Genomic DNA, 16,626 nt, shown 5'->3' on the forward strand with positions numbered 1-16,626 from the left:
AAAATTAGTGTGATTTGAGCGTGAGCCAGGTTACTCATGGGGGGGGGGGGGGTGAGTCGGGGCGGTTCAGTGCCTGCACCTGAGGCTCTAACTGCTAATGCTAACACTTGCTAATGACCCGAGGGACTCAGGTGGAGCTCAAGGACGACGAGGGTCAGAGAGTTGGGCTCCATGCCCAGTGCCTGAGTCACCTGTCGTGGAGCTCAGCAGTGAGCCAGGAGCAAAGGTGAATGGAGCGTTGAGCCCAAAGGCCAGAGAGACTTGCCAGAGAAACAGTAGGAAAAACAAGGCACGACTCCGCTGTCACAGCTTTAGGCTGATTCTAAAACCAGCTGGGCTGGATTGGGATGCACTGACACACATACACACACACAGTAGAGGCCAATGCCACAGTAATGAGAGTATGAGGACACTCCTCAGGAGAGAGGTGGGCTCCACAGCCAAGTCTCAGCTAGTGATTACACACAGAGAAACAGCAAAAGAGAGACAATAAAATGACACGCCGGGGTTCCTCTTTTTGCCTCAGTATAGACTCTTTACAAGTAAACAACTGATGTCAGAGGCAAAACATTAGTTGGAAAAGAAACATTCCCAACTTTACAAGGACACTGTGAACCTCACATTTACATTTAAGGCATTCTTAATGCGGGCGAGTTGTGATTGTGTGTGTGAGATAAATGCCCTGCAGGACCACTAACACAAACACAGCCTCAGGGAACACTGTATGGAGGTGAAATTCCTCTCTTAGCGTAAAAGCTCGTTAAACATTAATGTTTTGAATCGAGAAAGTGAGACAAAGGAAGGGAGCTCACGCACCGAAGGATAGACGCAATTCTAAAAACACTTCCAAGTTAAATGGCTTCTGCTCACAAAGCTCAGTGTTATTCATCAACATAATGATGCTGCACACAAACACATACACCCAAACTCTGCCAGTGCACAACGCGCGGAGGGAAGAGGTGCCTAAAAGGTTCTGATATTTGTATCTTGGCGAGCGTCACAGCAGTCACTGCGCTCTGCAATGCCAACATCATAGAGGTCAAATATGGCTGCGTTCAGATCACCACGATGAGGTGACACATCTCGGATTTTTATTTATTTTGTGCAGTGTGGTCCCTGATCAGTATCAGAGTCCATCCACATGCTGAACGTTGTTCACAGCAAAATAAAAATAAAAAAACAGTGGAGGAGCGACATGTCCTTTCTGAAACTACGGTAGATATTTGAGCCTTGTTACAAATACGCTGTTTTCTATTAGTACTGAATGCAAAAATGCATACAGGGCAGTCGTGTTCAGACTGTGTCAGCCGTAAAATCTGAAATGAATCAGTTTTGTGCTGGATTTTTAACAATGTGGCTGATTATCTGAATGTAGCCCGTGTTTTCGAGGACGAGCGAGGCTTTGCGGCTTAATTGCACGGTCAGGGGCATGGATTATAAAGCCTTTAGGTCTGTGGGTTTAACGTCAGTAAGAATGGTTAGTCAGTCATAGCAGCCAGAAACAACTTTTTCAGTGGCTGCAATTCATAAAAGAAAGGAAATCAAATGTACTGCTGCTCATGGGTGCTTTCACGTTGCTTCCCCTCACTCTAAGGACAAGCCCAGCATTACGGATTCCCTCAAGAGAAGGCAAAACGAAGCTGGAATGAGTGATGCAACCCAGGGGACGGTAATCGAGTGTGGAATGAATGATGCCTCCCACCAGTAGGGACGCAATCCGTGAGGATGCTGAACGGAGCCACTCCAAATTTGAATAACTGTACAATGACGGAACGAGTGAGTGATTCTCATGCAGATATGAGCAAGGCTGCAGAAAAGGTCAGATTTCACTGGTTTTTGGTAAAACAAGCAGGAAGGACCCAGCATGGAATAAAAGGACTGAGAAACTGAGAAAGAGATGAAAATGACTTGTACTTTATGCTCTGTTAATAGCTTTTTTTTATGGCCTTGTGCCGTCTCTATGTTGCTTTCCGCATTTTCACTGAGGTATAAGCAAAATCTCCTCAATGCAAAAACAGACTTCACCCACAGTCAGTTTTCAGCAAAAACACACAAACAGATTAGCAAACAACCACATTGCACTCAGTAGGAAGAGGCAGGAACACTAAATGGAGATGGATTTATGGATTAGGGATGGATTAAGTTCAGCCACCACAAGTTTGTCGAGGCATGATTGAAAACTGGCCCGGTGCATTAGTCACTCTCTCTTTCACTCAAATCTCAACAGCTGGTCCCGTCTGCTCTCGGCAGCTGATCGACACTGTCAATGTTGTGGCACGCAAGACGGACAGCAACGGAAGATGAGCGATCAGTGATGATCAACCGGACACAATGACACCAGGTCGACCACACACACACACACACACACACACACACACAAGCTGTAGCTTCATTCTGAGGTGAAAATCAATACAGCTGACAAACAGCTGTAACAGGTCACAGAGCGACATATGACGGTTTGGAGAAAACAGTCTTTTTTTTTTTTTTTTAAAGAAGCTTAAAATGAAAGTGTGTAGAGCAGAACTACACTTGGCTGTAAGTAATTCCAGAATTTAAACAACAAAGTTAGTTATTACTCTAATTAAGTGGCTTAATTATTAATCGCAGACATTATAGTGGTGCACACTTTCATCAATACTTAAAAGCCACGAAGGAAGTTGAGTCTCCTTTTTACTCACAAAATGTATTCCGCCTCACAAGGATTCCCTCACACATAAACAGCGACAGCAGAGTGTACGCACACACACACACACTGCCTTGTTAGTTTGTTTATAGCCTGCACTACAATGAAGTCAAAACTTGCATAATAAATGACAGTATAAAGCAAACAAAAACATAAAGGGTACACACACACACACACACAGTAGGGATGCACAGTCGGAAACCAGTATTTGTTATGCAGGAAAAGTCAGCGAGGTGTTTATATACACGTATATATACAGAGTATAGTTTTCACATAAAACTTCTCTAGATTTTGTCACCGGCATCGAGACATGGTAACAGGTCTCCATAACGACATCACACATAATGTCCTGACAACCAAATGACTCAGTAATAAAAAAAAAAGACCAAAAATAGAAGACAAACAATTAATTATATTATATAAAAGGCAATTTAATGACTTCTGTAATTAAAAACAAACCACACACTCTGCAAGAACCATCCGCTAATAACCACACACAAAAACAGCCTTGAAAATTGTGAATAAAACGCTGTTTAACTCCATAAAAGTTTTGTATGACGACGTTCATCTCATTTAGAAAGAAAAAGGAGAAAAACAAGACAGAAAAAATGAAACTCTCTGTCCTCCAACGTGCTCTCGTTCTCTCAGAGTACACGTACCTTGCAGAGTTTCTGGTAGCGCGGCGAGGAGATGGCCATCCTCTGGAGCCTGTGTAAGAAGACCACCACTTTCTGGAGGGAGGTCCGGACCATGGCCATCATCTTAAGACTGCTACAAGTCTGCAGCAGCCTGTTCCTGAACTGCATGCTAGCACTGCCCTACCCCGCTCATATTGTTCTCCCTCTCCCTCTCCCTCTCCCTAGCCAGCCCGACCAGACCCCAGCCAAGCTGACGTGATGCGCGCACACACACACACACACACACACATACACACGGGGAGAGAGAAGAAAAAACAACACACCACACACTTACTCAGCTCAGCATGCCCCCGTGTTTAATCACATACACACTTTGCACAGTGAGCGCAGCCTCAGTTAAGTCTCTCTCTCTCTTACTATTTATAAAGAGACTGTGACAAAGCTCTTAGCATGCACACACACACACACACACACACACACACACACACAGAACGATGATGCAGGAGCCGGTCAAGACAAGACACTCACTTTCTCCTCCACGCGGACATTTACACGCGCAGCCCGAACGCAGAGCCAGAAGAGAATCAAACAAATCACTTGTGACGTTCACCCTGCAGACTTAGAGGTGGGTGACGAAGAAAGGGAAGGTGGGAAAGAAGATGGGGGAGGAAAAATCAAGAGGGGGAGAGAAAAGTGGAAAGTGTCTGAAAGCGGGAAGAAGAAGAAAGAGGAAGGCACGAGTTGCACTGGACGAGGAGAGAAGCTAGACGTGCGCTGCTGCTCACTTTTTACTGCCACTGATCCACACAGAGAGAGCAAGAGAGGGAACGAGTGAGAGAAAGACAGAGAGACGGAGAGAAAGAGGGAGCGATACAGGAATCATTTTGGACCACAGAAAGAGAGAGATGAGAGAGAGAGAGAGAGAGAGATAGAGAGAAGCGGTAGTGTGAGAGGGAGAAAAGCACTGCCTCCGCCATGAAGGGAGAATGTCATTACGCGAAGGCAACCAACAGATCAATGAGCAAGAGACAAAGAGAGAGCGAGAGCAACAGTGAGTGAGTGAGTGAGTGAGTGACTGAGTGAGTACTCGGCACACAAATGAGATGCACGCACTCACACAGAGCGATGATCAGAGGGAGGGAGGAGTCATTTCATGCATCCATGGCTCTCAGGCTGTGAAAGTCCCATTCATTTTGTGCCCGGAAAACGTTAGTGACGCTGCCACAGCTCAGCTGTGCATCAAACCATGGCTTCAGAAAGATGAGTGGGTGTATCATTAGCTGCAAAGTTTTCACATTTGCATTTTACAGAACAGTGTAAAAAAAAAAAAAGAAGTGACCCTGAAGGTTCATCTCAAGGATTTGCCCTCACCGTGAACTTCCCCGACACCGAACCAAATAACCAAACGACTGTATAATCGCTCACTAAGTGTACTTATGTACCATGTATGTAACCATGATGACACATGCATATCCTGGTCAGGGTCATTGGGAGGTTTTGTAAAAAGTCTATAGAGTCTTGAACTAATTTATTTTAATTTAACAGTTCAGGTACTGACCATTATTCATATCTCATCTCATATTCTCTATCCAGGAAGGGGGCATGTGTTCATTTTATTTATATTTTATTATGCGTCATCTTTGACTACATTTTTTTAATGTGTTACAAGAGTTTAACTGAGAAGAAATGAGAGGTGACACAGATGGAAGATAAAGGAAAAATAAAGTGTGGGAGGAAGGGTGAGCCGGACAAAAGAACGTAAGGGAAGGTCAAGTGGAGAAACGTTAATAGCATCTTTTATCAGAGCAAAGTGATTAAGGTTGAGGAAAAAACAAACCTATTTGAGGTAAACAAGCACTACGGAGATGATATCCAGAGACAAAGGGGAGGAAATGAGGAAGTCAAGTAAAAGCAGAAATGCTGCAGGTGCACAATCAGCAGAGATTATCATAAAAGAGCCGCTCAGCCTCTGCAGAGCCGCTGACCAAACACTATTAAACACAAGTGGGTATTTTAAATCTATTCATAATCTCCATGACATTTTCGGTTGGACTTTTTTCTTTTTTTTAGTCGGACAGCGCTGTGTGAAAGAAAAAATGTTCCCTCTTTCAGCCAGATGAAAGAAAAGAGGCATTTATTTGAAGTGAGGATAAAAAAAACACCTCTATATCTCCCAAAAGCGTCGCACTTCAAACGATGGAACCACATATCTACAGCTCGTGCATTTTAAATGGGTGCAAAGTGACATTATGGAATATACTATGGGATGCATGACAGCACTTGGTCCCTGTAGTTATACCTAATACAAAAAAAAAAAAGAATAAAAAACCAGAGGCAGAGAGAAGAGATAAACACTTTAAACCAACAGTACTGTACAGCTCGGCTTCGGCAGCCAACTACAATAATCATCAGTTACTGACTCGCATGTGTGCTCAATTGAGAGCAGGGGATCATGATAAGCTTAGTGAAGAGTTCAGTTTGGACAAGGTTTAACTCGATACAGCATCCATTTGAAGTTGCTCCACAAAGTCTCAACTCTGCTTCACAAGGAATTACTGATGGAGTGTTTGTTGACTTGGCATTAAAGGAAGGCCCAGACAGACAGCAACAGGTCACAGCTAAGAGGCTGTAGGAGTTATGAATGTCCACGTTGCTCACTTTGCACACACACACACACACACACTCTACACTCGTGGTGTAAAGAGGCTTAATAAAAAAGCTGCTCTTGATGCCTCGTGCACCTTTGCACTCTTCCGCTGGATGACAGTATTACTATAGCTCCCACTCAGAGTGCATAATGTGTGGCGCTGGGCATTATATAACATATAACCAGAGCCACTAGGAGCAATATAATATATTCCACCAGATTACAGAAGCTTATTTTTTGGGATATCGTTCAATTTAAAATGGGATTTTTTTTAAGGTTTGAACTACTCACAATATACCAGAACTGGTAACAACAGAAAACTGTATACGATGACAGTACATGTGCCAAAGTAACCCATAACTAATGTCAAGAGCAGCAAACATTTCAGCCTATAAGAAAACATATATTAATGCAATTGCAGGGGAAATTATACATAATAACAACTTTTACGCACATGTAATTGGTGATTACTGTGGTTCTGTCCGTCGTCAGTGCAAAATGTATCAGAGCGTCAGCTTTAGCATTTTCTTTTCTTTTTTTCTCCGTCCATTCAGCCTTTACATTCTCGGGGAATTCCAGTTACTGTATTCTCGAAGCATTGGCTCAATTTCAAAACGGCTGACAGGATGGCAATGACCTGTGGCCAAAAACTGTGATTACACTAATGAGACGCTGAACTGCAGCAGAGCAGTCATTGTGTGTGGGGGGGACAAGTGCCGATGTCAGCACTCGTCCTCTGTGGCTCCAAGTTTGTCTCGCTTTCATTAACCCACTTTCTAAACTTAAGTGCCATCCATCAATTCTGACTCCAACTGAGACTGAGAGAATGAAATAAAGGGGGAGGATAAAAAAAGAGGATACAAAAAATGCAGAGGGCAATAATTAATTCAGGGACCCTTCCCAAAATATTGGCATGCCACTGTTTCGTGATACATTAGCCTTTAGGTGATCTTTAAGTTAAACCACCGCACACATACACGATTAGAACTGACTTCTAAAATGACTTTGACAAACTTTTAGGCGGCAATATCCAGCACTCTACCGTCTGTGCCCTTTAACATTGTTAAAGGACTTTTAATGATGGATTATGTTTGAATAACATCAATTTCCTGCCAATTATCACAATTAACATCAGATACAAATCAAATCCAGGCTCAAAAATGAGCTCTGAGTCACACTATGTTGATTAATTGTTAGACATCTTTGCCGTCATTCATGCAGCATTCGTTCACTGTAATTATTCACCGTGACCTTGGTCTGTTTTTAAATGATTGGACACTGTAAATGGGAGTGACAGCGCTCGTGCACTCAAGATGACAAACACAACAATGTTATTACTGGACGGACAAGCTCAGTTCTGGAAGATGAACAACTTTGCAGCGTTCTTTCAATGACACATGAGTTTATGCGAAGATCAACAGTCGAAATCACTGACTATTTCTGACAAAGGGAGAAAAAAAATCAGGGTTTTGCATAATCCAAAATATATGAGACTGTCAGGGAAGGTATTTTCTTCTTCTTTTTTTTCCTTTTTTTTTTTAAATACCTTTTAACTTGAGTGTGATATTAAAAAGGAGAGATTAAAGCTTGTTTGATCCGTGGAAAGGAAGGGGTGAAGTGATTAAAATGTTACATAAAGCATAACATGACTGAGAGGAGGTCTGGGGAGATGACAAACACACACACACACATACAGTACATGTTTATGTAACTATTCTTCTCAGGACACAGCTTTGACTTCCATTCATTCATTCATTCATTCATTCATTTGGACATCCTAAACATAGCATTATCCCTAACCTTAACCATAACCAGCTAAAGCCTAAACCTAACCTTAACCTAACCGCAATCCAAATTTAGACTAAACCAGTTCCTCAGAAACTCGTTTCTAACTTATTAGCACCAGGTTTTGGTCTCCATGAAGACTACTGGTCCTGACAGTCAGTGTTTATGCCAGAAAAGGTCCCAAATAGGTAACAAATACAAGAACACACACACACACAAACACTCTGAATTCCTAAGTAGCATCGGACAAGACGTTCAATGAGCCGCTCTTAGTGCATACAAGCAGTCACATGCCCTCTGCTCACCCCCTCATTTACACACGTTTAACCAGCGGCGCGCACACACGACCGTTCCGACACGCAGACCACACTGCAGCTTCACTGCTGCTGCTGAAGGACGCATTAATGAAGGATGACACGGAGATAATCGGCAAGCACCTGTGCGTAGAGTCGCACAGCTCCTCTAATAATTCACAGCCCCCTACCTCCAGCTGCCGCTTCAGGTCCTTCCCATGGGCGGAGTCCTGCGACAGGTCTTCCCTCTGGGAGGCGTCGGCCAGAACGTTGACCGTGGTCTCTGCCTCCTGGAGCCATTTGAGGAAGGACTCCAGCTCCCTGAGAGACATCTGCAGACCCTTCAGTTCACTGTCCAGCTGAGCGTAACGGTCGCCCGCCCTGCCAATCAATAACAAGCCAAATACGTGAAAAAAAACACACGATTTATAGATATAACATGACTGTAGCTGTCATTAAATTGTTAAATATCAGCTGCAATGTCAGCTTCTCTTTGTATGTTATGAGATGTTCTGTGCGTACAGACACAGAAACTGGATTAACAGGCGAGTTTGTGTGTGTGCACCTGTTGTTGATGCCGTTCCAGGCAGCGTTGTGTTTATCTGTGACCTCCTTGATTCTCCGGGTGTCATCAGTGGAGTATTCCCGCAGCAGATGATTGGACAGCTCATTGAAGGCTGCAACGCTGCCTTGGCTCCGGCCCAGGTCTTGAAGGAACGCCTGTGAAGCGATAAACTCTGGGTCATCACGACACCGAAAATGTGACAGTTGTGCCTCAAACTGCATTTCAGCCCTTTGGTAAAACACTTACGCTCTTATTTGATTATAGCGTCAGCTTTTTTTAATGCATTGGCTATTTATGTTATTAAATATCCTCCCAACTTAATTAGGTTGAATCAAACTTAATTTAAAAGGCATTTAATAAACACAAAGAAATTAGTCATTCCACTGGCCTGCAGTAGAACATTGTTTGTTTAACCTCTACTTAATTTAGCAGGTTAGGTAAGACTCAAATTGTATTCATAAGGCCATGTTTTTATTAATTTGCCACAGCAATCTCCTAGAGCAAATAAATCTTCCACATAAGACCCCAAGAAACCAAAAGGTAAACGTCACCTTTTTAAATGTACAATTAATCAATATTAGAAGACCACATTAACCTCAGGTGGACAGCTGTGTAACTAAGGTATTAGATTCTCTTAAACTCAGTTGCCCTCTAGTGTTTGTTTTCTGTAATGCGTCAACCACACACAAGGTAGACTCTTTTTTTTTCCCTTGATTCTCTTGGCCAGGTCATCATCTTGAATTAAAATGATGGACGATGTGATGATAAGAATGTTACTAAGGTTCAAAATGATACTGCAGGACGTTGGTTTATTCATTCCTGCCTGGTAGATATTTATATGACAGTAAAAGGGATCTCAGTGCTTCATGAAGTCAAGTTTGGTAAGTGAGTGGACCAAATCTGTAGAGGAAATTAATTATAAAAAACCTGGAAGACATAAGGAGAAAGTTTGAAGTTTGTCTCTCACCTTGTTGTCAGCAAGCTGTTTAGTCAGAGGGTCTCTGGACTGCTGGAGAAGGTTGTGGAAGCGTCCTTCATTGTGTCCAATAAGAGCCTTCACCTCCTTCCTCTGCTCCTCCCACTGGTTGCTGTGGACAGTCATGTTGCCCAGCTGCTGGAGCCGTGCCTCGACACCGTGCTGAGTGTTGTCCCATTGGCTCCGCACCTTCTCCACTACAGAGACAAATCCATGTGCAGCATGAGGAGAGGCGGACAGAAAGAGAAATGATGATGATGATGATGATGTTAAACTGTTTTGGATGTGGTAAAGATACACAGTAAAAAGGCTGATACAAACAGCACCAGTACATTTCTGTGTGTGTGTGTGTGTGTTCATACGTTTTTCAGTTATGGACGTGCGAACATCAAGGTTAGAGGTCTTGTTTTTGATGTTCTGTGCCAGAGTGAAAATGTCCTCCAGCTGTGGGTGACGCTGCTCCAGGTCACTCTTCGTCACCTGGAACATCACACACACACATCCAAACACGTTCAAATAATGTACAAAATATCTTATTTTCACTTACTTTCCTATTTTTTATTGCTTATTCTAGTCATTCATGTCTACCTCTGACCATTTTGTTGCTGTAACAAGTACTGTAAATCCCCCCCAGTGTGAGATCAATAAAGTCTAATCTAATTCTAATTTGGCATCATTTTTATGCCACATCTCATCCCTTCTCCTCACCTGAAGACGTCCCATAGTGGTCCTGATCTCCTCCGTGTCGCCCACAGTGACGATATTAGACTTGAGCATCTGCGTGATGAGGAGAAGCCAGTCTGCCAGCTCGGTGGCCGTCTCGTTGAGGTCAGTGGGTGCCACCGTGTCAAGCGTGTGCGGCGTCTGGTGATGTGGGTCCTCGCTAACCAGGCTGGCCATCTGCACAGCTGAGGGGACTGTAGACACTGAAGCAAGCAAGGGAGGAAAAAAAAAAAAAAAGGCAAAAAAGAAACTGTAAGCCAAGGTGTTCTGAACATATAGAGTCTCTTTAAAAGGAAATGATGCCGTGACCATTAATTATGTTAGAGCGAGAGAGGGGGTGCTGCCAAATGGCTCTCTGAGGATAGTGGCATCACAATAAATCATGATAAATTATGCATTAGCGTTTGATTTTAGTTTTACAACCAGGATTTTATGAATCACCTGTAATGAGTTATTTCTTAATTTTTCATGATTGAACTTAAGACGAACCAAAAAAGAATTTAAAATTTGACTAATTACTCATTATAAAGCACACGTTTATGTCCCTGTTTTTGTTCCATATCCTGTCAACGACTCAAACATCCATTTTTTTTCTCCTAATAAAATGTTCAATACCTATTTTTCTTTGATGGGTTTAAAAAAAAAAAGATTGTTACCGAGTTGCTGGTGTTGGACGACGTGTTCGCGCTGTGTCCACGGAGAGACGGGTGGCTGAAGTGATTCCCTCAGTTGACCGTCCAAGGCTTTCCAATCAGCCGCCAGCTGCTCTACCTTCATCTAACACACGTGAAGGTTCCAGAGGCAGGCGAGTAATTAATGGCAAGGTAGAAGATGATAGCAACAGGACATAGCGTGCATCCAGATTTTAACAAAATGACCAATTTAATCAGCTGTATTGTATAAACTGAGTGACCTAAAATGCAATATCATGTAATTATATGTTACAAAGAGAACTGGTGCTTTATTTATTTATTCTATGATGAAAACTCTGACCTTCTCCTGGGGCAACAGTTGCTGCCTTCTCTGTAGCTCAATAGAATGAGCCAGCAGTTCCTCCAGGTCCTTCTTCCTGTCCTTCATGGAGACCTCCAGAGACTGGGATAATAGGTAACAGCTCATTTTAGACAAAGTCTTTGTGTTTTGATGCATTCGGAATAGAAGACAGTTTACCTGTGCTTGCCCCGGATTTAAGCCTCTGGTTATGATCGTCTGATGCGTGATAACGACCCAGTCAGTGAGTCTGTCCATTCTGTCTTGGAAGTGTGCATGATTTTTCAGGTTGGCCTCCACTTCCCCCACCTTGTCCAACAAATCATGAGTCACCTTCAGGGTAAATGAAGAGTGAGGAGGATGAGCTAATAAAGTGGTGATGTAAAAATTGGCATATGAACTTGGATTCGGAACTGGTACGACATTCTCACTTTGCTCCAGCTCATGTTGATGGCTCTCAGTTTGCCAACATTCTGGTCTCGGCTCTGAGGACTCACGCTGGGACTGGACAGGATCTGAGGCGCGTGCTTGTTCAGCCAACCGAGGCGTTCATTCTGTGCATCCATCTCCTCAGCAAGAGCCTGCCAGGAGATAAAGCATACACTGACTCTTTAGTTTCACAGAGAATCAGTCAGTGTGCTTACATGCTTGTTAAAAGTCCAATTTTAGTCAGACTAAGACAATAATATGGCTTTCTTAATGTCACACAAAACATGTGAATCGAGTTAGTCTTAGTCAGACTAACATACATAAACAATGTGATTCATAGTCTGATTACTCCTGCATGTATATGTTTAGTCAGACTGGAGTCGGACTTGGCGATCTGCTCATGCACCAAAACGTACTCCCCGGTCTTTGACCTGGAAATAGATAAACTGCAGCACTGTTGCTGGAAAAGAACAAAACAACACGATGGCATCGGCGAGAGTGAAAGCTACGGCGAAGGCCCACTTTTGGACTGACAAAAACGACATGTAGGCAGGTAAGAAACATACAGAACCACAGCACGATCCGTCTAACCTTCTATCTCGTCGTTCACAGTTTGTTTTTCTGTGACGTAGAGGTCAACAGATTCAATACGCGCTAGCTTATAGAGAGATACGGCGCCACCTACAGAGGCGGAGTCAGACGTACAGAGCCAATACATGCTCTTCCCCTCCACATGTATAATCGGCAAGTTGTCCGATTGTCTTAGTCGGACTACGGCTCAAAAGTGGTGACCTCAGGAAGGAAACAAATCCCGTACTTAACCACACATTGTCAGTTCAAGTAAAGTAAAGTGTAATTCAACAAGGATAAATAAAAGTTTGATGCTGTTGTAAAAGGGAGGGATTTTTTATTTCCTTCAACAAAACTGCATTGTTTAAAATGAGAGATTTAGGTTATTTTTGTGTATGTTTGCTGAGTTTGTTTTGCCGATGGCTGAGATACAGTGTGCAACTTGTAGTTACAATGAAGTAAAAAGGGAAGGGGGGTGGGAGGGAGAGAGAGCTGACCATAAAAATAGCCAACTCTACCAGCTCTCTGTGAATCACAATAACACTGGCATGTTCTGGGCTTCGCTTGTACCTTGAGCTCCTTGAGGTTTTTGTCAGTTGCTGTGACAGGGAGGGAGATGACAGCGCTTTCCGCCTGCTCCAGCCACACAGCCAACTCTGTGCGTCTCCTCACCAGGTCTGCAAAGGCCGGGTCCTCACCAGTGAGCCTGCACACACACACATTCGTACACAGACTTTATGTCACACACGTGCATAAAGGATTTCCATGCAATTTATAAAATGTACATTTAAATAAGTGTCACAAATGAATTGACCACACCAATCATGTTAACCTGTCAAACAGAGATAAAGAAACAAAGACTGGGAGTGAAGGACTTCACTGTCTTCTACTAAAATAAAATAAAGACACAGCAAAGATGTGTATTATACACTTGTCAGAATCCCAATTGCCTTAACGGATTCAATTCATACAGGCTTATTGACAGAGAACTGCATCCTGTGTGTTTCCATGGATACACTACCAGCGCTGTCTGTCCAAGACCTGGCGGTTGACAGCTCTCCAACGCTGACCAATGTTGTCAAGCTTCTCTTCAAGCAGCGGTCCATCAAGAGATGACAGCTGCCCAATTATCTGCTCCCCATTGCGGGTAAGTACGGCCAGGACAGGTTGGTGACTGACAAGGCCTTCTTCCAGCTCCTACATATAAAAGAAAAGACAGACATGTGACGGACAGACAAAAAGAGGAAAAAAAAAGTCAGGAATTGGGATCAATCAAACTTTATAAGCCGACTGACTCCCGGGCCAAATCCCCTGCTTTAGTCCATGTCTCCAGGCAAATCTTTGACTGACACGCAGTCCTGATTTGTGGCGAATCAAGATTTAAGCTTCCGACTCTTATCAAGAGAGACTTAACTTTCCAAGACGGATGTGTAAAGCAGGGTGAGTGATTGTGAGTCAGCTAATTGATCTCTCAATTCCCGGGTCCGCTTGATCTCAGCAACAGTGATAACATTTTTTTTAAAAGAGCGAAGCAGACACAGACTGTGGCTTGAGCTTTGAACATCACGCTGATAAAGGGGTGTTAATGGCAGTGGCTCCGTCAGCGATAATGACAGGCCTTCTGAGGTTTTAATTCCCCCTCGGACACCAAAGTGCCTCTTTGGTAATCAAACAAAGCAAAATTAGATTCTCATCTCACTCCGCGATTCATTTCTCGCTCAGCATAATGAACAGTCGGATGTGAAGCGTGTTTCTCAGCTACAGTATAGCGCCCATTTTTTCCTTTGGGGAACAAAATGCAATTATCTTCTGTCTAACATTTCCCAAGCATTTAGTCACTATTACTTCAGCCATAGAACTGTGGCATCATGGGAAAGTAATCGCTTGATATCAGCTCAAACATATCAAATATTGTGTCTATATATCTAGATACAGATATATAGATATACCCAAAATGTTGCTGTGCTGATCCTCACTCTTTTCCTTCACAAGACCATTTGTTGCTTTCCCTACGCCCCAAGAACTTTTGTCTATTCTGCACCTTATGCATAGTATACTGTAAGTTGCAGAAAGACTGGAAACTAACCGGGTTAATTTCATCAAGCATTTTTAAATCCAAACTGAGACTTTACATGTTGACGGCAACTCCACAACATGCACTAGTTTTTCATAATCTGCTCGTAAATCGAATCCGTTTTCTTCTTATTTGCCTCGCTTGTGTTTTAACTGTGTGAACGTGTAACTGTGTCTTATATTTGCTGCTGCCTTTCTCGGCCAGGACTCCCTTGAAAAACAGGTTCTTAATCTCAATGGGATTTTCCTGGCTAAATGAAGGTTAAATAAATAAATAAATAAAAAATTAAACTAACAACTGTCATTCTGTTAAAAGTTATATGTCTTGCCATTTCAATATATAGTAATACATTAAAAAAATTCAACTTAGTTTAGTTTGTGAACTAATTTGACAATGGTTTGGATCACACAGGCATTTGTTGACAATTTCAAGTTACACACAACATTTTTAAATGTTTGAATTTTAAAAAGTCACGTGACACACCCCAGTATCCATGTGTCTCACACACACCCCTCTACACGCTCCATCACCCTCCACCCACCTGCTGGTGTTGCCGTGCCAACTCCATGTCCAGCTGTCCATCAGGACCGACACTCTCGGACAGCAGTGTCTCGGTCTCGGTCAGCCGCTGATTCAGGTCGTTCATGTCACAGTGGAACTGTCCCCACTCCTCGATGGCACGGTCAAAAGTCCTGCAGCAGAACGAAGAAGAAGGAAAGTTAACACGAAGCCGCAAACACGAGACATGCGGTTTTTGAAGTTATTACAGAAGTGTAGGGAGGGGGAGAAATAATATCGTGGTCTAGTGATAAAACCATGTTCACCCACTGGAAAACTCTGTGGATTGTGAGAAGAGGAAAACTGAAACAGCAGACTTTTATTTAACACTAGAAAATGTCATAACAACCAGAGAGCCTTGACAATACTAGAAAGTTTGCTGCAACGTGACTGAATAAATCAGCAAAGACCAAGTGGGTGAGTATTTAAAATGCCTGACACAAAATAAGAGATTTCTATCACCCTGATGGTCTACTGTAAAGGCTATTTCCTCTTTCAGAGCAGAGCAAATCTGATTTGAAAGACGAGGTGAGGAAATGAGTCATTTTATAAAGCATAGACCATTCTTTGGTTTTTAATGGTGCCTTGAGGTTATTGTGCTTACAGATGGAGGACTTCAGCATTTATGCCAAAATTAGCTTGCTTGTTTATTCTCACATGGAACAAAGTATGCTCAGCTATATGCAGACTGTTTATGCCCTAGGAGTTGTGCTGATGGAAGGAAAGGTCACCCGGTGTGTGCGTATATATAGTTATACATGAGAGTAAGTGAATGAGTGAGGGAATGGGTGGGCGGGGTGTTTGATGCTAACCAAGGTCAGTGTGTGTCTGTGTTGTGAAGGCAGTTTGACTGTTTATCTGTTCCCACCACGACTGTGACACTTTGACTTTGGTTTGACCAAATATCCTGACAAACACACTTTCCATTTACACATTTTTACACAAGAAACACTATATTAAAAACTTCTATCTATCTATCTATCTATCTATCTATCTATCTATCTATCTATCCATCTACAGAATGGATGCACGGTGTAATCGGCTGCTGTGGTTGTTTGTGAGGCTTGGCGCACACACCCTTTGCGGTGGTTGTACATGCGGTTGAGGCGGTCCCACCCAGCGTTGAGCTGCGTGAGGGAGTCGGCGATCTGAGTCACTTCAGAGGGCGAAGCATCACGAATGGCATCAGGCTGACGCTCATGGATCCCCGTGACCCGGTCACTCAGATGCTCCAGATTCACTTTGATATTCTGATTTAAAAAAAATAAAAACAAACATGTTCACCGAGGCAGATTCAGTTTGCGGATCACTTCTAAAGAACAGACCCACAGTTTTATCAGTGTTGATTGCTCATATTTTAAATAGTGAGTTATTTAAAATAATTTCCTATATATTTTAACACAGACGTCAACTTGTTTTTCTTTAGCTGAAGCCTATTTTCAGAAATCAGTGCAGCCAATGTCTGATATATGATGCTAATCTTTTCCCTTCCATCTTGTAAAATATACATATATTTTTTCATTTTATCCACAACAAATGATAAACAAAGATGCCTATTTTTAAATAAACATTTATTGAACAAAAGTTATCTGTGTCAATCTCGAGTCGGCATCTATTTTCTATAAAACCAACACATAAGCTAAATATTAAATAATAAAACAGGGTCACCAAAAACTAAACTTTTGGAAGAGAAAA

At 42.6% G+C, this 16,626-nt stretch overlaps 1 protein-coding gene across 5 annotated transcripts in view; it reads right to left on the reverse strand.

The window, feature by feature from the left end:
- utrn (utrophin) overlaps positions 1 to 16,626 on the reverse strand; it is a 176,371-nt gene that overhangs the window by 104,352 nt on the left and 55,393 nt on the right. For 4 of the 5 annotated variants that reach the window (XM_058613759.1, XM_058613761.1, XM_058613758.1 and 1 more), the window contains 13 exons: positions 16,009 to 16,181; positions 14,915 to 15,065; positions 13,321 to 13,496; positions 12,870 to 13,005; positions 11,732 to 11,881; positions 11,481 to 11,633; positions 11,304 to 11,405; positions 10,967 to 11,087; positions 10,296 to 10,513; positions 9,950 to 10,067; positions 9,579 to 9,784; positions 8,612 to 8,766; positions 8,238 to 8,427 (listed from right to left, as the gene is read on the reverse strand). In XM_058613759.1, coding sequence (XP_058469742.1) covers positions 8,238 to 8,427; positions 8,612 to 8,766; positions 9,579 to 9,784; positions 9,950 to 10,067; positions 10,296 to 10,513; positions 10,967 to 11,087; positions 11,304 to 11,405; positions 11,481 to 11,633; positions 11,732 to 11,881; positions 12,870 to 13,005; positions 13,321 to 13,496; positions 14,915 to 15,065; positions 16,009 to 16,181 — 2,049 coding nt within the window. Of the gene's footprint in view, positions 1 to 3,342; positions 3,789 to 8,237; positions 8,428 to 8,611; positions 8,767 to 9,578; positions 9,785 to 9,949; positions 10,068 to 10,295; positions 10,514 to 10,966; positions 11,088 to 11,303; positions 11,406 to 11,480; positions 11,634 to 11,731; positions 11,882 to 12,869; positions 13,006 to 13,320; positions 13,497 to 14,914; positions 15,066 to 16,008; positions 16,182 to 16,626 lie in introns of those variants that run through there. The other variant, XM_058613762.1, reaches the window with a different exon arrangement.

This window comes from Solea solea, chromosome 17 (assembly GCF_958295425.1).
Source record: "Solea solea chromosome 17, fSolSol10.1, whole genome shotgun sequence".
Lineage (NCBI taxonomy): Eukaryota > Metazoa > Chordata > Actinopteri > Pleuronectiformes > Soleidae > Solea > Solea solea.